The sequence below is a fragment of the Mobula birostris genome, chromosome 5 (genome assembly GCF_030028105.1).
Source record: "Mobula birostris isolate sMobBir1 chromosome 5, sMobBir1.hap1, whole genome shotgun sequence".
Classification (NCBI taxonomy): Eukaryota; Metazoa; Chordata; class Chondrichthyes; order Myliobatiformes; family Myliobatidae; genus Mobula; species Mobula birostris.
In genome coordinates this window covers 135529319-135552571 of record NC_092374.1, presented here as the reverse complement: position 1 = coordinate 135552571, position 23253 = coordinate 135529319, and the positions used below count along the sequence as shown (strand labels likewise).

Genomic DNA, 23253 nt, shown 5'->3' with positions numbered 1-23253 from the left:
CTAGGCCTCTTTTTTTTTTTTAAATACTTTTATTTTCAAAATTTTCAAAAAACAGAATCAACAAGAACATATAAGCTCAGACGTGTAAAAATAAGCAAAAAAAAAAAAGGGACATAACTTTAGAGCACTATGCCTTTATTGACAGCTATCGTGTCGAGGTCCTCACCTCCCATTGCATCCATAACCTCTCTTTGGCATGTTAGACGTGTCCTCCACCACAAAGACCGACACAAAATAGTCATTCAAAGCCTCTGCCATTTCTTCATTACCCAATATCAATTTCCCCCTTCTTATCCTGCAAGGGACCTACAATCACTTTAGCCACCCTTTTCCACTTTACACAATTATAACAATTTTTACTATCCGTTTTTAGATTTTGTGTTAGTTCATTTTCATAATCTAGCTTCCTTCCTTCATTGCTTACTTGGTGGTTCTTTGTTGCTTTTTAGTTTCCCCAATCTTCCAGTTTCCCACTACCCTTAGCAAATTTGTACGCACGAGCTTATAGTTTGAGGCCTTCTTTTACTTCCTTAGTCATCCAAGGCTGGCTCTCCCCACCCTTACTATGAAAAATCTCTTTGAAGGTCTTCCACTGTTCCTCAACTGTCCCACCATATAGCTTGTGTTCCTAGTCTACATTAGCCAAATCCTCCTTCACCCCATTGTAGTCCCCATTGTTTAGGCAATGAAAATGAGCTGGCGTGCTCCACTTGTGTTGGCAGGTCATTTCACATTCTCACGACCCCCTGAGTGAAGAAGTTCTCCCTCATGTTCCCCTTTCAACCTTAACCCATGACCTCTGGTTTTAGTTTCACCCAACCTCAGAGGAAAAAGTCTGCTTGCATTTACCCTACTTGTAAACCCCTCAAAATTTTGTGTGTCTATCAAATCTCCTCTCAATCTTCTGCATTCTAAAGAACAGTCCAAACCTGAATAGACAATAGATAATAGGTGCAGGAGTAGGCCATTCAGCCCTTCGAGCCAGCACCGCAATTCACTGTGATCATGGCTGATCATCCACAATCAGTACCCCTTTCCTGCCTTCTCCCCATATCCCTTGACTCCACTATCATTAAGAGCTCTACCTAACTCTTTCTTGAAAGCATCCAGAGACTTGGCCTCCACTGCCTTCTGAGGCACAGCATTCCACAGATCCACAACTCTCTGGGTGAAAAAGATTTTCCTCAACTCCGTTCTAAATGGCCTACCCCTTATTCTCAAATTATGGCCTCTGGTTCTGGACTCCCCCCACATCGGGAACATGTTTCCTGCCTCTAGCGTGTCCAATCCCTTAATAATCTTATATGTTTCAATCAGATCCCCTCTCATCCTTCTAAATTCCAGTGTATACAAGCCCAGTCACTCCAATCTTTCGACATATGACAGTCCCACCATCCTGGGAATTAACCTTGTGAACCTACGCTGCACTCCCTCAATAGCAAGAATGTCCTTCCTCAAATTTGGAGACCAAAACTGTACACAATACTCCAGGTGGGGTCTCACCAGGGCCCTGTACAACTGCAGAAGGACCTCTTTGCTCCTATATTCAACTCCCTTTGTTATGAAGGCCAGCATGCCATTAGCTTTCTTCACTGCCTGCTGTACCTGCATGCTTACTTTCAGTGACTGGTGAACAAGGACACCTAAGATCTCATTGTACTTCCCATTTTCCTAACTTGACACCATTCAGATAGTAATCTGCCTTCCTGTTCTTGCCACCAAAGTGGATAACCTCACACTACCCCTGGCTCTCCACTGCTGACCTGCACTTCACCTGGTCATTCAGTTCACTGCTGAGTTGGGAACCCACCTGCTGGACCATCTCCCTGCAATCTCAGTTGACTCCTCCCTATAAATCTGTGGAGAGAGAGAGAAAACTTCTGTCCTCACCAAATTCCCACAGGAATTATCATGACTTAGCCATTGCCATCAGCAAAAATGACGCCAGCACCCTGCCACCTAACCCACCACACAGCTGCACGGTCAACTTCTCCCTGGCACCATTCCACCCCAGGGAGGACGTTCTCCCTCTCCCATCCAGAGACTGAAGCTATGTATGAATATGTGGCCAAAGCCCTGCAGTATGGCTTCATTCAAACATCCAGGTCTCCACTCGGAGCAGGATTCCTCTTTGTCAAAAAGAGAGGTAGGATTTTCATCCCTGCATAAACCCAATCCTTCTCTCCTCTTCCCTTGATGGATAGCACATTTGAAAACACCTCACAGGGCCCAGATCTTCCAGTTTGGATCTACAGAGTACGTACAACCAGATCTGCATGTACCAGTGTGGAAGAAGGAGTTTATAACACCCGCTGGCCATTATGAGTACTTGGTGAAGCCTTTCAGACTTTCCAACAGTTTGGCCATTTCCCAAGCCTTCGTTAATGAAATTTGCTGAGACATGAGGCACAGGCATGTGGTCAGCTACCTTGATGACACCTTCATCTTCTTCAAGGACGCCAAGACCACGTCTGTAGCATCCATTCAGTCGTTCTGCTTCTCCTTGAAAACCAACTTTTACTGCAAGTCAGAAAAGTGCCAGTTCCACACCTCAGTCATTTCCTTCCTGGGATATGTCCTTTCACCCCAGGGCACAACCATGGCTCCAGAGAAAATGTATGGTATTTTCGCCTTCCTTTGAGCAGATGAGATTTATGGAATGTTGTGTAACAAACAAAACAAGATGTTTGAATGAACGTTTGAATAGTCACAGAAAGCTGTGAAAGCAGCACTACCAAAGTAGGCATTCCCAAGTTGTGCTATACCACATTTACCCCTGAATGGTCATTCCTTATTCTGAAACTTCTCACACAGGAGAGAAAGAAATTATCAAGCCTTCTACCCCTTTCAATCTTGCATATGTTTTGATGAGATCTTCTCATTATTGTAAACTCCAGGGAACATAACACCAGTCTACTCAATCTCAGATAGGAAGCACACCATCCCTGGATAGAACTGGTCCAGTGATTTCTCCCTCTACTGCCATACATTCTTCAAGCAAGAGATCACAACTAAACAGTACTCTAGACATGGTCTCACGACAGACCCTACATAACTGCAGTAAGACTCCTTAATAGTCTTCCTCATGGCACTTGTCCTTGCAAGCGGAACAAGCGTCACACCTGCCTCTACACCACCTTCCCTCGCTACCATTCAGGGCCCCAAGAAGTCCTTACAGGTGAGACAGTGAAATTAAGATGGCGCTAAACGGCAACTCCTTTGCTTGCATCTTCGGAAACAGTTTTATTTCTATCTTTGATATCTCTTTTTTTTCCCCTCTTCATGGTGGGGCGGATTCTTTTGAAGCCCTTGATCTAGAGTTACATTCCTACTCCTGCTCTTTACGGGAATGGGACCCGCTCTCAGGGCCTCACTACTGGCCACTTTTTGATATCCCAAGAAGGACGTAGCCTGGAAGACAAGTGCACCTTCAGGGTTCTGGGATTTCGTGGCTCTGGGGACGTGCTGATTCTAGGCCGGTGTCCCTGAAAGAAGTGTCGCGGGAGAACACAGAACATTGGGAGCAGCGGGTTAGCTGCCAGGGGCTGCGTGCCCAGAGAGCTGCGCCTTTCTGGTGCCGACTCTCGGGGCACAGAGCTCGGAAAAAGTAACGCACAGACTCTTAACATCGTAAATCAGCAAGTTGTTCGTTATGTCTCCCCTCTCACTGTGAAACAGAGACACCTCTTTTTCCCTTATTAGGGACAGAGTGAGCCTGTGGTATGTTGAATTACTGGGTGAACAAGTAGTTTTTGGGGTACTGCAGGCCTGTGTCTTTATTGATGCTTTGCTGCATGCTCGAGTGGGTGCTGATGGTTTTTTGCTGGTGGAGGTGGAGTCGTTACTCTGCTGTTACTTGTGGGTGGGAGGAGGAGTTGGGGGGCTTTGGAGTTCTAACATCTTAACTGTCATTCTTTGAGGCGCTCCTCTGTTTTTGTGGATGTTTACAAAGAAAAAGACTTTCATGATGTATGTTGTATACATTTCTTTGACATTAAATGCACCTATTGAAATTTCACCTGTGAGTCTGTTGGGGGTCATATACTGGACCAGACATATATTGGGAGACCGCTTCACTGAGGACCTACACTCCATCTGCCAGAAAAAGCAGCATCTCCCGGTGGTCACCCATTTCAATTCCCCTCTCCATTCTCATTCTGACATGTCAGTCCATGGACTCCTCTACTATCTAGATGAAGCCACATTCAGGTTAGAGGAACACCACCTTATATTCCATCTGGGTGACCTCCAACCTGATGGCATGAACATTGATTTCTGAAAATTCTGCTAATTGTCTTCCCCCCCACCTTCCCAACTGTTCCCTAATCTTGCTTCCCTCTCTCACCTCATCTCCTTACCTGCCCATCACCTCCCTCTGGTGCTCCTCCCCATTCCCTTTCTTCCATGGTCTTCTATCTTCTTCCATCAGACTCCACCCCCCCCCAGCCCTTTATCTCTTTCACCAAATTCCCAGCTCTTTACTTCTTCAATGCCTCCCTCTCTCCTGGTTTCATCTATCACCTGCCACTGTACTTGTTTCTCTCCCCCCCCCAACCTTCACACTCTGACCTCTCCCCTCCCTTTCCAGTCCTGAAGAAGGGTTCAGCCCTAAACGTCGACTGTTTACTCTTTCTCATAGATGCTGCCTGGCCAAATCACTGTACAAGACGGCTATCACTGTTAACCATTAACTGCTTGTTGCACCGAAATGATCGCCAGCCACTCGTCTACAAACAAAGACACTTCTTAAATCGGTTGCTATTTAACAAACACTTTTTAAGGTTACTAGTAGAGAGAGTGACAGATAGAATGTGGCGTGATCACCAATTAGGTTTGTTACACGGTTGCATCGTCCACTTTCTCATTTCTGCCTAGTTTAAAATTTAGAAGAGTTAAAGTGGAAATATGATATTTGGTCTTCTCAGCCAAGGTGCTGATGTAGTCTGAACAGCACCAACACTAGCTAAACTGGATGCCAACCTTAAAACAATGTCTTTAGTCACAGTTTGCTTCCTGTCAAAAACAATTCTCAATCTATTCATTTCCCTTCCCACCCCTCTCCTCTGCAATTCTTTGCATTCTGGATTGATCAATCTCTTATGCAGAACTTACTGGACATTCTCATAAAACCCACATCCACAGGTTCCTTGTCATCTATTCTAAAAGTCACCTGTTAGAATAGGTGTTATAATGAGCTCCAGCTCATTAGTTTAACTTGATTTTTTTTTCATCTGCTCATATCTTATTCTTTAGGATAAACAACATCCTTTATCACCAACATTCTCCTAATCATTTGGGGAAGTGGGCTGAGGAGTGGCAAACGGATTTCTGTGGGGCACATGGGTACATTGATGAGAGGAGCCTGGAGGTATATGGGCCAAATCCAGGAAATTGGGTCTAGCTGGGTGGGCATCTGGTCAGCATGGACTCAATAGACTAGATGCTGTGCATCTGTGCTGTTTTGCTCTATGACAATGACATTTGCTATTGCCAGGGGAGCCATTCTATTCCTCTCCTTAATCCTCTGCAAACTTGTTTTTGCACATGTTCATTAACTCTTTTGGTTCTTTTTGCCATCAGCTCCTCACCAGGGATAAGTTGCAGCAGCCTGCACAGCCCTGTGGAGATGAATTCCCACCAGCGTTGCATACTGAAGCGTAGCAGGAACCAGAACACTGAAGCCAGCGACAGCGGATATCAGAGGGCTCTGTACTCGCTAATTAATTCACTGATTCGAGTCAGGGAACTCAAAGTTTTTAAAAAAAGCAAAGCCTCAGACCGACTGCAACATCAAAATAGCGACTGCTGTCTCCCCTGTCGCTGTGGAAGGAGGAATATCTGTCTTTCCTTTGTTACTGAGAGAACAAGCCTGTGGATGTCAAAATGTTGGAGCCAACAGTTAACTTTTGATGGACTGTAGACCATGGTCTCTCTTTGGGGGCTTTGCTGTTGCTTGTATGGTGGATGGTGGGAATGCTAATGCTTTCGGCTAGAATAAATTGGGGGAGGCGGAGGGTTGATGCTGCTTGCATGTGGGAGGGGAGCGGGGGCTTTGGAGATCCTGCATCTTCTTTCTGTCATTCTTTCTTGGGGGGGGGGGGGGGGGGAGGTCCTTCTGTTTTGAGGATGTCTGCGAAGAGTAAGAATTTCAGGATGTATATTGCATACATTCTCAGATATTAAATGGAACTATTGAACAGTCATGTCATGTTCCAGGTGATCCCCAGGAATTAAATGTAGCTTGCTTCCCCTTTGGGTGTTGTGGATTGAAGTCTGAGGTGTCTAATAGAACACAGAACAGAAGAGCACAGGAACAGGCCATTCGGCCCACAATGTTGTGCTGAACCAGCTGAAAACCCAATCAAAAACATCCACATACTAATCCCTCCTACCTACACCATCTCCACCTTCCTCACATCCATGTGCCTATCCAAATGTCTCTTAAAAGCCTCGAATGTATTTGCCTCTACCACTGTACCAGGCAGCGCATTCCAGGCATCCACCACCATGAGTAAAAACTTACCTCCCCACATCCCTTTTGATCCTACCCCCTCGTCATCAATGCATGCCCTCTGGCATTAGACATTTTAACCCTGAGAAACAGATAGTCCCTGCCGACTCTATCCATGCCCCTCAATCTTGTAAACCTCCGTCAGATCTCCCTTCAGCCTGACACTCCAGAGAAAACAACCCAAGTTTATCCAGCCTCTCATGATTAGTACATGCCCTCTAAACGAGGCATCATCATGGTAAACCTCTCCATCCTTCTTACAGTGGGGTGGCCAGAACTGTATGCAATATTCCAGATGTGGCCTAACCAGAGTTTTGTGAAGTTGCAATATAACCTCTTGATATTTGAACTCGATGCCTCAACTAATAAAATCAAGCATTCCATAAGCCTTCTTAACTGCCTTATCAACCTGTGTAGCCACTTTCCAGGAGCTCTGAACATGGATCCCAAGATCTCTCTGCTCAGCAAGACTGTTAAGGACCTTGCCATTAAGAGTGTACTGTCTTTACATTTGCTCTACTAAGGTGCAACACCTCACACTTATCTGGGTTAAACTCCATCTGCCATTTTTTGCTCATATCTGCAACTGATCTATAATCACACTGTATTCTTTGCCAGTCTTCTTCACTATTCACAACTCCACTGATCTTGGAATCATCCGCAAATTTACCAGCCATCCATCTATATCACAAGTAGCAGAGGTCCCAGCACAAATCCCTGCAGACCACCACTTATTACAGACCTCTAGCTTGAATAAGTCCCTTCATCCACTACCCCGTCTTCTCTCCAGTTCTGAATCCAAACAGCCAATTCACCACAGATCCCATGCATCTTAATCTTCTAGATTAGCCTCCCATAAATGACTTCTTCAAATGCCTTACTAAACTCCATGTAGACAACATTCACTGCTCTACTCTCATCAGTCTCTCCCGTCACCTCGTCAAAAAATTTAATCAAGTTGGCAAGACCATGCACAAAGCCATGCTGGGTCTCCCTAATTAGGCCATGGGTTTCCAACGGCATGTATATCCTATCTCTAGGAATCTTCTCCAGCAATTTCCCTACAACTGACATCAGACTCACCGGTTTATAATTCCCAGGACTCTTCCACGTTCCCTTCTTAAATAGAGGTATAACATTCACCACTCTCCAGTCCTCCAGGACCCTCACTTGCAGCTAGAGAGGACATGATCAAGGGCCCTACAATCTCATCTTTTGCCTCCTTAACTTGGGGTAGATGCCATCAGGCCCTAGGGAGTTATCCACCTTAATATTCATTAGGAGGCCCGAAACTTCTTCCTCGACCTTTAAACACCCTAATGTATCTACACACACAGCAACTGATCTCCTGGTCCTCCATATCCTTTTCCTTGGTAAATACTGAAGCACAGCACTCATCAAGTGCCTCACTCATATCCTTTACATCCAAGTGGATGTTCCCCCCTTTATCCTTGAGTGGTCCCACCCTCTCCCTCGTTATCATCTCGCTCTTGATGTATGTACAGAATGCCTTGGGATTCAGCTTAATCCTATCTGCCAAGGACTTTTCATGGCCCCTCTGGCTTTCCCAGTTCCCTATTTTAATTCTTTTCTGGCTTTTTTTATACTCCTCATGTGCTTCCTTTGATCCTAACTTCCAAAGTTGCAGATACATTTCTTCTTCTTGACCTCATCTTCATCACCTCTCTGAACATCTACGGTTATCTTACTTTTCCATCTCCGTCCTTCTTTCTAACAGGAACATACCTCTCCTGTACTCTGTGCAATTAATCTTTAAACACCTTCCACATGTCTGATGTGGACTTGCCAGAGTAAAGGTGCTCCCTATTAACTCAACTTGGTTCCAGCCTAATGCCATGATAATTTGTCCTCCTCCAATTGAAAACTCCCGCAAGGATCATACCCATCTTGTCTATAGCTACCCTGATACCCTGAAAGTTAAGGTGTTGTGGTGACTGTTCCCTAACTGTTCACCTACCAAAACTTCAGTCACCTGGCTAGTCTCATTACCCAATACCAGGCCCAGTATGGTCCCTCTTCTCGTAAGACCATCTACATATTGATTTTAAAAACCTTCCGGGACACACTTAACAAATTCTGCCCCATCAAAGCCTCTATTAGGGAAGTTGAAGTCCCCCATGACAACAACCCTATGATTTTTTTTATACACACTTCCTTAAGTTGATTATATGTCCGTTCCTCAATGTCCCAGTGGTTATTTGGGTGTCTGTAGTACAATCCCATCAGTGTGGTTGGACTCTTCCGATTCCTGAGTTCAACCCAAATGGACTCTGTGTCTGACCCTCCATTATGTCTCCTGAGTGCAGATGTGATATTGTCTGTGATTAGTGGTGCAACTACCCCATCCCCTTCTTTTACCTCCTTTGCTTTCTTTTCTAAAACTTAGAAAACCTGGTACATTAATCACCCATTCCTGGCCCTCTCTCAACCAAGTTCCAGTAGTGGCTACAACATCATAGTTCCATGTACTAATACATGCTCCAAGTTTATCACCCTCACCCACAATACGCATAGCATTAAAATGTACACACTTCAAATTATCCAACCCAGCATATCTGTTACTTCAATTTTGCCTTTCAATGCTTTCCCTGACATCTACCTTCTACTCTGACCTGAGGCTCTGGTTCTCAGCCCCCTGCAAAACTAGTTTAAACTCTCACGGACCATCCTCCCAGCCAGGAGATGGATCCCCTCCAGTTCAGGTGCAACTCGTCCTCTTCTACAGTTCACTTCTTTCCCAGAAAATGTTCCAATGATCTAGAACCCTTCCTCCTGAACCATCTCCACAGCCACTCATTCATCTGTGCTGTCAGTCCATTCCTACCTGCATTAGCCCGTGGCACTGGGAGTAATCCAGAGATTACAGCCAGGGGGGTGGGGGAGGGGGGGCTCCTTCTCTTCAGCCTCTTTCCTAACTCTACATACTCACTGCATAGGACCTCTTCCCCTTTTCTGCCAATGTCATTGGTGCCAATATGCGCCACAACCTCTGGCTGTACCCCCTCCCCTTTGAGGATATCCTGCAACCTCTCCGATGCATCATGGACCTTAGCACCCAGGAGACAGCACACAATCCTGGTGACTCTTTTGCGGTTATAGAATCTCCTTTCTGTCCCCCTAACTATCAAGGCCCCTATTACTGCACTGCCTGACTCTGCCCTTTCCTGTTGAGCCCCAGAGCCACCTGCCTAGTTGCTGCTGCCGTGATCTAATGGGTCATTCTATCTCCCCCCCCCTCCCACACAGTATCCAAAGAAGTATTCTTGTTGCTGAGGGGAATGGCCACAGGGCCATCCTGCACTGACGTGTTCATTCCCTTATCTCTGCTGGTGGTCACCCATCTACTATCCAAAGCCTGTACCTCTTCAAAAGTCTCATCTGTAATATCTTCAGCCTCCCGAATGATTCTTAGCACAACCAAACACAGCTTCAACTCCTTTACCTGGTCAGGTAGGCACTGAGGTTGGGTGCACTTCCCGCAGATGTAGATATCAGGGAAACCATCAGATATCCCGAATTCCCACATCTGACAGGAAGGGTATTCCATCCTGACTATATTTAAAAAAAATAAAGACAACCTTTTCTTAACTGTGCCTCCAACTGTTAAACCAAAGCCTTCCCACTGTCTCAGTGGCACACTCAAACAACGGCCACTCCACTTGACCCTACCTTCCTTTTATCTGCAGCAGAACTTCGGCCTCTAACCTAGTGTGCCTGTGCAGCCAAAAAGATCGGCCTTGCCTGAATCTGCTCCTTTTATACTCTCTCTCTCTCTCTCTCCTGACTTCCGTTGGGCCCTGACACAGACACTCATTCTCCCCACGCCTCAGCTGCCGAGAAAATACCATATTTTCCCTGAGTTAGCTCTTTTCATATTCGGTAGGCCTCAAATGCCAACACTTACCGCACCTGAGCAGCCCAAAAAAAAAATTATGCAAAAGTGCGAAGCATAAGCTCCGTTCTGGTCACTATCAAAGCAATCCTGATTTTCTGAAGCCAAGAGACCAGTGCCAGCACAGGGCATAAACTTCAGATCAGATTACCAATGATATATGTCATGAAATCTGCTGTTTTTGCGACAGCAATATTCTGCAAGACAAAAGAATTAGTATGTTTGAATAAAAATAAAATCAATGCCTGCAAGGCGTTGTCAGAAGATTTGCCTTTGAGGGGTCCTTGAAAGGTCTGACATTGACATAGGTTTACCTCTGAACACTGCTCAATTTAGCATGCAGAGTACACTCACTATTCCACGGACGTCTAACTTAACTTTAACTTCTCATACTTAACATCAAAAACATACCTTAACAATTCTGTGCTTTGTAAATAGAATGGAGTGGGAGGTTTGAACAAAATTGTGTCACTGTCCATACGGTTAATTATATCCCAAGCAGAAAAACTGCTTTGGGATAAAGAGTCTAAACATCAAGAGAAGCCCATCCCCACCAGTTTATAAGGATCTTGTGTGTGATCGATAGAAATGATTTAAACCAAATCCTAATTTCGATTCTGTATAAGAATTCTTCAATTAGAATTTTTCTTAAAGATTGTTTCATCAAGTAAATTATGTACAAATTCATATTGAACACACGTGAACTTTATGCTAATGCATAACCAGAAAATCTACTAAACTTCCATGTGTGTCAGTATCACCCATTTTCCATAATCATTAAGTAACATGATTCAGAAACTTTACAACAATTTGGCCAAAGTTTTCTGCTGACAGATACAATATATTTCGCTACACCAATGAGTGATGATGATGATAGGTAATCACATAACCTGTTGGCTTGGAACATGAGGTTAAACATCTAACATCATAATAACATTTTATATTGGCAAGGAAACTTCCATAACCAAGAAGAAGCATACAAATTAGCCAGAGAAAGTGGCTCACCTGAGGACTGGGAGAAATTCAGAGTTCAGCAGAGGAGGACAAAGGGCTTAATTAGGAAGGGGAAAAAAGATTATGAGAGAAAACTGGCAGGGAACATAAAAACTGACTGTAAAAGCTTTTATAGATATGTAAAAAGGAAAAGACTGGTAAAGACAAATGTAGGTCCCCTGCAGACAGAAACAGGTGAATTGATTATGGGGAGCAAGGACATGGCAGACCAATTGAATAATTACTTTGGTTCTGTCTTCACTAAGGAGGACATAAATAATCTTCCAGAAATAGTAGGGGACAGAGGGTCCAGTGAGATGGAGGAACTGAGCGAAATACATGTTAGTAGGGAAGTGGTGTTAGGTAAATTGAAGGGATTGAAGGCAGATAAATCCCCAGGGCCAGATGGTCTGCATCCCAGGGTGCTTAAGGAAGTAGCCCAAGAAATAGTGGATGCATTAGTGATAATTTTTCAAAACTCGTTAGATTCTGGACTAGTTCCTGAGGATTGGAGGGTGGCTAATGTAACTCCACTTTTTAAAAAAGGAGGGAGAGAGAAACCGGGGAATTATAGACCGGTTAGCCTAACGTCGGTGGTGGGGAAACTGCTGGAGTCAGTTATCAAGGATGTGATAACAGCACATTTGGAAAGCGGTGAAATGATCGGACAAAGTCAGCATGGATTTGTGAAAGGAAAATCATGTCTGACGAATCTCACAGAATTTTTTGAGGATGTAACTAGTAGAGTGGATAGAGGAGAACCAGTGGATGGGGTATATTTGGATTTTCAGAAGGCTTTTGACAAGGTCCCACACAGGAGATTAGTGTGCAAACTTAAAGCACACGGTATTGGGGGTAAGGTATTGGTGTGGGTGGAGAGTTGGTTAGCAGACAGGAAGCAAAGAGTGGGAATAAACAGCACCTTTTCAGAATGGCAGGCGGTGACTAGTGGGGTACCGCAAGGCTCAGTGCTGAGACCCCAGTTGTTTACAATATATATTAATGACTTGGATGAGGGAATTAAATGCAGCATCTCCAAGTTTGCGGATGACACGAAGCTGGGTGGCAGTGTTAGCTGTGAGGAGGATGCTAAGAGGATGCAGGGTGACTTGGATAGGTTGGGTGAGTGGGCAAATTCATGGCAGATGCAATTTAATGTGGATAAATGTGAAGTTATCCACTTTGGTGGCAAAAATAGGAAAACAGATTATTATCTGAATGGTGGCCGATTAGGAAAAGGGGAGGTGCAACGAGACCTGGGTGTCATTATACACCAGTCATTGAAAGTGGGCATGCAGGTACAGCAGGCAGTGAAAAAGGCGAATGGTATGCTGGCATTTATAGCAAGAGGATTTGAGTACAGGAGCAGGGAGGTACTACTGCTGTTGTACAAGGCCTTGGTGAGACCACACCTGGAGTATTGTGTGCAGTTTTGGTCCCCTAATCTGAGGAAAGACATCCTTGCCATAGAGGGAGTACAGAGAAGGTTCACCAGATTGATTCCTGGGATGGCAGGACTTTCATATGAAGAAAGACTGGATGAACTGGGCTTGTACTCGTTGGAATTTAGAAGATTGAGGGCGGATCTGATTGAAACGTATAAGATCCTAAAGGGATTGGACAGGCTAGATGCAGGAAGGTTGTTCCCGATGTTGGGGAAGTCCAGAAGGAGGGGTCACAGTTTGAGGATAGAGGGGAAGCCTTTTAGGACCGAGATGAGGAAAAACTTCTTCACACAGAGAGTGGTGAATCTGTGGAATTCTCTGCCACAGGAAACAGTTGAGGCCAGTTCATTGGCTATATTTAAGAGGGAGTTAGATATGGCCCTTGTGGCTACGGGGGTCAGGGGGTATGGAGGGAAGGCTGGGGCGGGGTTCTGAGTTGGATGATCAGCCATGATCATAATAAATGGCGGTGCAGGCTCCAAGGGCCCAATGGCCTACTCCTGCACCTATATTCTATGTTTCTATAATGTTTATAGTTGAGCCATTCCTCAACTTTGATTTACAAATTTGCCCCTTCTGCCCCATTAACCCTTGGGTATGTGTCCTCGATAGCATTTCTATTTCTCTATAACAAGTAGCTTACCACACAACCCACAAGAATACACTAGCAAAATGCTGAAAATTTCTTCTAGTCTGTTCACTAATAAATTTCACCTATGGAACCGCTTTGGAGTAATGCATCTTAGTTTGACATACGTCTTCTAAACTTCATTATCCCTTTATAAAAATGGTATTTACAAATTTCTATTTTGAAAAAAAGTGTAAACTCAGCGAACACAAGTCTGCAAAAACTACAGTGGCACAGCTAGCAGAATTGATACCTTGCAGTTTAAGCAACCCAAGTCATTCCAAACCTTAGGAGTTATCTGTATGGAGTTTGTACATTGTGCCTATGAGTATTTGAGTTAATTGGCCACTGTAAACTGCCATTGATGTACAAGCCAGTCATAGAACCTGAGGGAGCTCTGGGAAATTGGTGTAAATGGACGCCCTTTAGTCAGCACAAACTCAGTAGGCTGAAGGGTCTTTTCTCTGTCTCTATGAACTCAGCAGCGGCAGGTTTTGAGAGACATAGGCAGAGGCGGAGTATGATGGCACTAAATTGAGACTCCTTTCTGTTCATCAACCAAAACAGTTTAATTTCCACTTTGATGACTCTCCTTTTCCTTTTCAGGGTGGATGGGCTCTGTTGAAGACGCTGACTTGGCATAACACTCAGGCTTTGGTTCTTTACGGTGGCAGGACCTGCTCTTGGGCCTCACAGCCAGCCACTTTCCAATATCCCAAAAAGAAGATGAGCGCACCTTCCGAGTTCCTAGTTCTTGCGGCTCTGTGGAAGGGCTGATTCCAAGTCAGTGCTGCTGACAGAAGTGTCGCAGGAGAGAAAAGAACATCAGAAACAGTGGATCAGCTGTCAGAGTCTCTGTACTCAGTGAATTGTTCCCTCTCTCGTGGATTAGATGGTTGCCGATTCTCCGGGCAGAGCACTCGGAAAAAAAACAAAAGTGGAGCAAGCAACTTTCAACACCGTAAATCAGCGAGTTGCTTTGTTACGTCTCCCCTCCCACTGTGAAAGAGGACACCTCTTGGGAGGGGCAGGGGGAGACACTGTGTCCTGTCAAATTGTCAGATGAACAATTTGTTTTTATTGTACTGCAGATTATGGTCTTCATTGGGGGCTTTGCTATTGCTTGCTTGGTGGGTGGAGGATGCTGATGCTTTTTTGGGGCAGGGGAACGTCATTGCTATGGCTGCTGCTTTTGCATGGGAGGAGGAGTGGGGGAGCTTTGCAGTTCTAATGCTTTTACTGTCACTCATTCTTTGGGGTACCTTCTGTTTTTGTGAATGTCTGCAAAGAACAAAAATTTCAACTATATTACATACATTTCTCTGATATTAAATGGAACTCCTTAACTATTAATAAGTTCTGTACTTCTTATCCCATGATTATACGCTTCTAATTTTTTTTATCCACGAATGCAAATTTTAAAGGTTAAAAGGTAAATATTTTTCAGGTTAGAACAACATAATTCTGCAACAGGATATAGGAACTGAGTGAAAACTTGGCAAATGGAGTTTTATATGGGGAAAGTGTCATACTCATCAGAGTAAACAGATCGTCATCTAAATGGGAAGTTTACAGAACAGTGTGGGCAGGTCAAAGTATTCTATTTCATAAATTGGGCAAGAGCTGTGGTCTTACGACAATACAAAAAAACCCACAGAGTTGGCAACAAGCAAACATCCATTTAGATTAACGCTACATTCATTCTACTTCAATCCCCCAGCCCCCAGAAATAAAGAAAATGGCAATTGGCCTTGCATAGAAAAGGGTTGTACTTTAGAAATAAGGCTGTTTTGTTAAAAGTGTGCATGGTGTTGTTGAGGCCATTACCTCTTCTTTAGTTTTGGCCCCCTTGCCCAAGAAATGAGACATTGACATTGGAGGCAGTCCAATGGAGTAACACTAGACCAAATCCAGGGTTGAAGATTGTTTTATCAAGTTTTATCAAGATTCTGAACAAGCTATATATTCTTTAGAGGAATGGGATGATCTCATTGAAACAACCTTCCAAAATAATATGACAGGGTAGATGTTGAAATACTTTCACTAAATGGTGAGTTTGATTGCCTCCTTAATCAATCCTTCACCCGAGTGTACATCTTATGTGGATCCTCTCTAATGCTTGTACCTCCTTTCCATAAAGTGGTGACCAGAAAAGTACACAACATTTCAGCTAGCAGCAAACCTGTTACTAAGGTTCAGTGAGATAAAATTCTGAACGTTGGCTTATCAACCTTAATTTGAAATACACAAAGAACTCCTGTTCCCCTTTTAGAACAATATTTCTTGGACCTCACAGAATACACCACATGAACAAGGTTCTTCTTTGAATTTCATCTGCCACATCTTTGTCAATTTTGTATTTTGCTGCAACTTATCATTTCCTCTATACAGCTCATAATACTACCAAATGTGGCCATCTGCAAATTTAGAAATTGTAGCTTGTGCTCCCAATTTCAGGTCAATAATGCAGACTATTTATTTTAAAAGCAATTGCTCTGATCTCGATTCCCTGGGAACACAGTTAGGTTTCTATCTGCTGTGAAAAAAATCTATTAGTAAGGCAACTTCGGTTGCTTCTTTACCTTCAAAGAGAAATAACATGTTGCTCTACAATCCCCACGTGATTCGATTGTCGTGACAAAGGCAATTCGTTTTGCAGCATCCGATTTACAGGTGTTAAAACTTCAAAATGTGACTGGCTTACAACAGCTTAATACATTAACAATACCTCAACTATGGACAACGGAAACTGGCATCTGTCCGCACCGTTCTTATTTACTCCAGTAATACCAGTGAGAAGGGGGAAGATTAGATGCAAGAGCAACCCTTGCAAGTGTGCTATGCGTTGTCTGTCCGGTCCATGCCGACCAAGGTTAGCGTCAGTCAGCGCAGTTTAACCAACACCCCTCTAAACCTTCCTATCCAAGGTGCCGGTAAAACTCTTCTCATCCCAGGTCGGGGCAGGTCAACAACTCATTCTCCAAATAGTCATCACTAAACACGCGGGGCTTTCGATCTTTTCATAGTGCATTTACTTACCAGTAGCAATGTGCCGAAGGTGCACACTCGAGCGCAGTACAAGAAAATGTAAATTCCGGGAATTATATCCCACAACAATAAACTGACTTCTGACCTATTATTTAAAACCAAAAGCCGCCACAAGCAGAGCGGCATTTACATCGCTCCACCAGCTGAGCACTTAATACCGTCTCGCACTAAATTTCTACGCCACCAGATCATGATCGTTCATGAGCAGCAAATAGTTCGGTATTCACCATAGGTCAGGAAAAGGAAGTAGTGTCGGAAAAAGATCAAACTCACCAGAAAAACACATTGGAGAATATATTTGCCGTTGCCAGGGGATTTGGTTTGTCCTCTCTGTGAAGGGGTTCCATTTATATATATATATATATTCCTGTTACAGGAAATAGAGTATTGCCGCTCCTACTTCTCGTCAGCTCCCGGTATGTGCCCTGCTAGCCGGGCTTAGCAGTTTAGCAGCTTAGCAGCGTCACTTCCCACCTCAAAAATTTACTCCTCGTCCCGGCGTTGATGTCCAACCCTGACTTCCGAGCGCCGCCAGTAGCACGTTCTCCCGCCGCCGCACCGCTCGGTCTGAGCCTTTGCTCGGAAGTAAATAATTAATTCGAAACGAAACTGACGTCAGTTATTTACATTGACGTCGAAAGGGTCGCTCATTTCATCAGGGAATGAACTAATAAACCGTATTCAGTGTATGACACAAAGATGGATTTTCGTTCATCTGCAAACCTACTTGGCCTTACACAATTAGGATTTACAGGTCGGGGTCTTGAATTACACATCACATACTCAGACGTAACACAGATTCGGGCCTTCTATGCGAACTATCAAACACCCATTTACGTGAACTCTGCTCCATTCCCTCCACTCCCGATTCCACTAGAGGCAATTTACAGTGGCCAATTAACCCACCAACCTTCTTTTGAAATGTGGGAAGAAACCCACAAAATCACAGGACATGCAAACCCCGGAGATCTTTAACCTCTCGCTTTGACAATCAGAAGTACCCACCTGTTTTCAAGCTCAGCATTCAATACCACTAACCAATATGCTCTCACACCTTGGCCTCAATACTTACTGGTGCAATTGGGTTTCCTGACTTGCAGAACCCAGTCAGTCCAGATTGGCAATGACATCTTCACAATCCCCATCAGCACAGATGCACCACAAGGCTGTGTCTCCACACTCATGACCGTGTGGCTAAGCACAGCTCCAATGCCATATTTAAGTGTGCTCGTGACACCACTGTTATAGGTGGATCAAAGGTGGTAATAAGTCAGTATATAGAAGGGAGTTTGAAAACCTGGCTGACTGGTGCCATAATGACAACCTCTTACACAATGTCACCAGGGCCAAGGAACTGATTATCGACTTCAGGAGAAGGAAACCAGAGGTCCATGAGCCAGTGCACTTCAGAGGATTAAAGGTGGAAAAGGTGAGCAACTTTAAATTCCTCAGTGTTATGATTTTGGAGGACTTGTCCTGGAATCAGCATGTAAATATAATTACAAAGATAGCATAGCAGCACCTTTACTTCCTGAGGAGTTTGTGAAGATTCGGCACGACATCTAAAACCTTGACAAACCTCTAAGATTGTGCAGTGGAGAGTATACTGACTGGCTGCATCACAGCCTGGTATGGAAACGCCAATATCCTTAAACAGAAAATCTTACAAAATGTAGTGGATACGGCCAGTCCATCATGGGTAAAGCATTCCACTTGCCCCTTTATTGAAACGTTCCCTCAATCTAGGAACCCACTCTTCATCTCGTTTATAATGTTTATTGTTTAATTATTTATTATTATTGTTTCCTTTATTTTGTATTTGCAATTTGTCACTTGCACACCAGCTGAATGTGCAAGTTGATGCAGTCTTTCATTGATTTTGTTATGGTTATTAATCTATTGTGGATTTGTTGAGTATGCCTGCAAAAGATTGATCTCAGAGTTGTAAATAGTGACCTATATGTACTTTGATAATAAGTTTGCATTGGAGTTTGAACTCCACATGAGCTCAGGATGGAATCTGGCTCATTGGAGACGTGAAACAACAATCCACCAGTTGTGCCACAGTACTGCACAAGAAATAAATTTAAAAATAAATCTACCTTCCATATGAAATTTAGGCGAACATTTCAAGTTGCTGAATTTTCAAGTTACTTTTCTTGACATGTTTCATAAAGATGTTTTTCCTACAACACCTTTTCAAGCAATGTGTTATTCCCCAGCCATCCTAGGATGAGTACTTACGCTTATCTCCTCTCTAATCCTTCCAGCTATAACTTTAAATCTATGCCCTTGTCATGTTCGCTCACTTACAAACAGAAAAAAAGATGCTTCCCATTTCCACCATGTAGGACCATCTTGATTTTTATCTAGTTCAGTAAGCTCTCCCTTCTGTTCCAAAGAGAACAACATTGACTGATCTATTCTTTCCTGTGTAATTCTCAGCTCTGGCAACTTCAGCATTATTCCCTTCTACATACTCTGCAGGGAAATCACATCTTTCCATAATGTGGCCAGGACTTCAAGTAGTACTCTCAAGTTGTGGCCTAGCTGAAGAGTTCCCACATAAAACAAGAGGTGTCCCATAGCCCTTTGCAATTGTCATTTTGATCCTTCTATCTTATTACAGAAACACACTTCAAAGCCACTGTTTCTCCACACCCCTCAATATTCTCCTATTTCTTACATCTCACCCAAATACATTACTTCAAACCTTCCATTTCACAATTTTTTGTCAAACAAACTAATTGTACTCTCTTCCTGTAGTCAAAAGATGGCACATTGGCACAACTGGCATGTTAATCAAAGTATTCAGTACAGGTGTTGGAATGTTACGTTGAAGTTGCATAAGATGTTGGTAAGGCCTAATTTGGAGTATTATGTGCAGTCTGGTCACCTACCCTACAGGAATCAATAAGATTGGGAATATACAGAGAAAAGTCAGAATAATGTTGCTGGGCCTTGAGGATCTGTGTTGTAGAGAAAGGTCGAATAGTAAACACAAAATACTCTGCAGATGCTGAGGTTGAAGCAACACTCACAACACGCCGGAGGAACTCAGGGTTCCAGCCTGAAAAGTTGACTGATCGTTTCCACGGATGCTGCCCAACCTGCTGAGTTCCTCCAGCGTGTTCTGAGTAAGTTTGAATAGGTTAGGACGACTTCCTAGAGAGTAGGAGAATAAGGAAGATTTAGGAAAGGTACACAAAATTACGAGTGGTATAAACAGGGTAAATGAAAGCAGGCTTTTTCCACTGAGGTTGGATGAGGCTAGAACTAGAAATCATGGTTTAAGTGTGAGAGGTGAAATGTTTAAGGGGAACATGAAGGGGAGCTTCTTCAGTCTGAGTGTGGTGAGAATGTGGGAGAAGCTGCCAGTGGAAGTGCTGGATGCAGGATTGAATTCAATATTTAAGAGAAATTTTGAGAGGTACATAGAAGATTACAGCATGGGATCAGGACTTCAGACCACAATGTTGTGCAGAACCAGCTAAAAAACAAATCAAAAAACACCCAAACACTAACCCTTCTATTTTCCTTATACCCATGTGCCTAATGTCTCTTAAAAGCCTCTAATGTACTGTATTTGCCTCTACCAACACACCAGGCAGTACATTCCAGGCATCCACCACTCTCAGAGTATAAAACTTACCCTTCACATCCCCCTTGAACCTTTGTTACAAGGGAGCATTGGAAGCGGACCCAAATGCAAGACACAGACACTGAAGTACTAGGAACAGGACAAGGTTTAATCAAGAAAGCAAGGGGAGTCAGGAAGAAATAACGCTGGACATTGACACGGGGCCTGGACAAGACTAGGATTCAAGATCTGGGCTAGGATTTGGACAAGAAACACAGGACCCGGGCGGGGAACAAGGAACAAGGAGCCTGGACTAGGAACATGGAACTGTGGAACCAGAGCCTGGACAAAGACCCAGAACCCGGGTTTTGGTTGGGACTCAGAACCTGGGTCTTGACTTGGAACCGGAACCCAGGTCTAGGCTTGGACAGGACGAGGTTCTTGGACGTGGCTTGGATGGGACGAGAGATTCCTGGACAAGACAAAGGAACTCCAGCACTGGGCTGGGCGAGGTACTCCTGGGCTGGGCGAGGAATCTCCAGCGCAGGACGAGGTATTCCAGGGCAGGACGTGGCTCTTGGACTAGGTTTGGCTCGGCTCTTGGACTCGGCTTGGGTACGGCGCTGGGACCCTTTCTAGGACGCAGGGCCGGGACCCTTTCTAGGACGCAGGGCCGTGATGACCGCCGAGGTAAACTGCCAAGGACTCAGATGGGGACGATCCAGCACAGGACAAGGAATCTCCAGCATTGGGCTAGGTGAGGTACTCCTGGGCTGAGCGAGGCACTTGGACTGGAAGAAGACACAAAGCTCAGACTTGGACAGGGCTGGATCACGGTGCCTGGACTTGGTCTTGGAACACAGGAACACAGAGCCTTGGACTTGAACACCGGAACACAGAGCCTTGGACTTGAGCACCGGAACACAGAACACAGAGCCGGGACCCCTCCTTGGGGACAGGACTTAGGGCCGGGGTTCCACACAGAGTCAGGACCCCTCCTTGGGAACAGGACCTAAGGTCGGGACTCTTCTTTGACACGGACACTAAACACAGGGACACAAGGGGACAGTTCCAAACTCAACGATAGGTAGTTCCTTATCTTGGCGTGGCAAGGCTCCGGTCTCACTCCAGCAGTTGAACTAGACGGCGATACAGGCAAGGTTGCAGGCAAAGGTAACTGACGAAGATTACAGACGAAGGTTAGTGCCGAAGTAACTGTTGAGATAAACTGTCCAAGTAACTGCCAGGGATTCAGCTGGGGAGGGGAAAAGAACAGTCCAGCCCAAAACGGAAATCAGGTGCCTCAATTAAGGCACCCAATGGGAAAACAGGAAAACCCAGAATAGGGAATTAACGGACCGGACCGTGAACTGGAATGCAGACTTCATGGACTGGACCATGACAACCTATTCCCTCTCACTTTCTTTGCATGCCCTCTGGTATTGGCCATTTCATCCCTGGAATCAGATACTCTCTGTCCACTCTATCTATGGCTCTCTGAATCTTATAAACCTCTATCAGATCTCCCTTCAGCCGCTGACTCTCCAAATAAAACAACCCAAGTTTATCCAGCTTCTCGTGATGGCACATGTCCTCTAAGCTAGGCAGCATCCTGGCAAACCTCTTCTACGCCCTCTCCAAAGTCTCAACATCCTTCCTATTGTGAAACAACCAGAACTATACACAATAGTGCAGATAAAGTCTAACCTCCTGACTTTTGAACTCAGTGCCTCAACTAATAAAAACAAGCATTCCATAAACCTTCTTAACCACCTTATTGACCTGTGTAACCACTTTCAAGGAGCTATGAATTTGGATCCCGAGCTCTCTCTGCTCAGCAACACTGCTAAGGATCTTGCCCTTAACAGTGTACTGTCTCCTTGCATTTGCCCTACTGCAGTGTAACCCCAACATTTATCTGGGTTAAACTCCATCTGTCATTTCTCAGCCCATATAAGACCATAAGACAAAGGAGCAGAAGTAGGCCATTCGGCCCATCGAGTCTGCTCCGCCATTTTATTATGAGCTGATCCATTTTATCCTATTAAGTCCCACTGCCCCGCCTTCTCACCATAACCTTTGATGCCCTGGCTACTCAGATACCTATCAATCTCTGCCTTAAATACACCCAATGACTTGGCCTCCACTGCTGCCCGTAGGAACAAATTCCATAGATTCACCACCCTCCGACTAAAAAAATTTTTTCGCATTTCTGTTCTGAAAGGGCGCCCTTCAATCCTGAAGTCATGCCCTCTCGTACTAGACTCCCTCATCATGGGAAACAACTTTGCCACATCCACTCTGTCCATGCCTTTTAACATACGAAATGTTTCTATGAGGTCTCCCCTCATTCTTTTAAACTCCAAGGAATACAGTCCAAGAGCGGACAAACGTTCCTCATATGTTAACCCTCTCATTCCCGGAATCATTCTAGTGAATCTTCTCTGTACCCTCTCCAACGTCAGCACATCCTTTCTTAAATAAGGAGACCAAAACTGCCCACAGTACTCCAAGTGAGGTCTCACCAGCGCCTTATAGAGCCTCAACATCACATCCCTGCTCCTATACTCTGTTCCTCTAGAAATGAATGCCAACATTGCATTCGCCGCCTTCACTACCGACTCAACCTGGAGGTTAACTTTAAGGGAATCCTGTACGAGGACTCCCAAGTCCCGTTGCATCTCAGAACTTTGAATTCTTTCCCCATTTAAATAATAGTCTGCCCGTTTATTTTTTCTGCCAAAGTGTATAACCATACACTTTCCAACATTGTACTTCATTTGCTACTTCTCTGCCCATTCTTCCAATCTATCCAAGTCTCTCTGCAGACTCTCCGTTTCCTCAGCACTACCGGCCCCTCCACCTATCTTCGTATCGTCAGCAAACTTAGCCACAAAGCCATCTATTCCATAATCCAAATCGTTGATGCACAATGTAAAAAGAAGCGGCCCCAACACTGATCCCTGTGGAACACCACTGGTAACCGGCAGCCAACCAGAATAGGATCCCTTTATTCCCACTCTCTGTTTCCTGCCAATCAGCCAATGCTCTATCCGCGTATGTAACTTTCCTGTAATTCCATGGGCTCTTATCTTGTTAAGCAGCCTCACGTGTGGCACCTTGTCAAAGGCCTTC

At 44.5% G+C, this 23253-nt stretch overlaps 1 protein-coding gene across 1 annotated transcript in view; it reads right to left on the bottom strand.

Annotated features, from left to right (window-relative positions):
* The window catches only part of abcc4 (ATP binding cassette subfamily C member 4 (PEL blood group)), a 338193-nt gene extending 321084 nt beyond the window's left edge, over positions 1-17109 (bottom strand). Inside the window, exon 1 of the mRNA XM_072258740.1 lies at positions 16812-17109. Coding sequence (XP_072114841.1) covers positions 16812-16885 — 74 coding nt within the window. The 5' untranslated portion in view covers positions 16886-17109. The remainder of the gene's footprint in view (positions 1-16811) is intronic.
* Positions 17110-23253: the final 6144 nt, after the last annotated feature.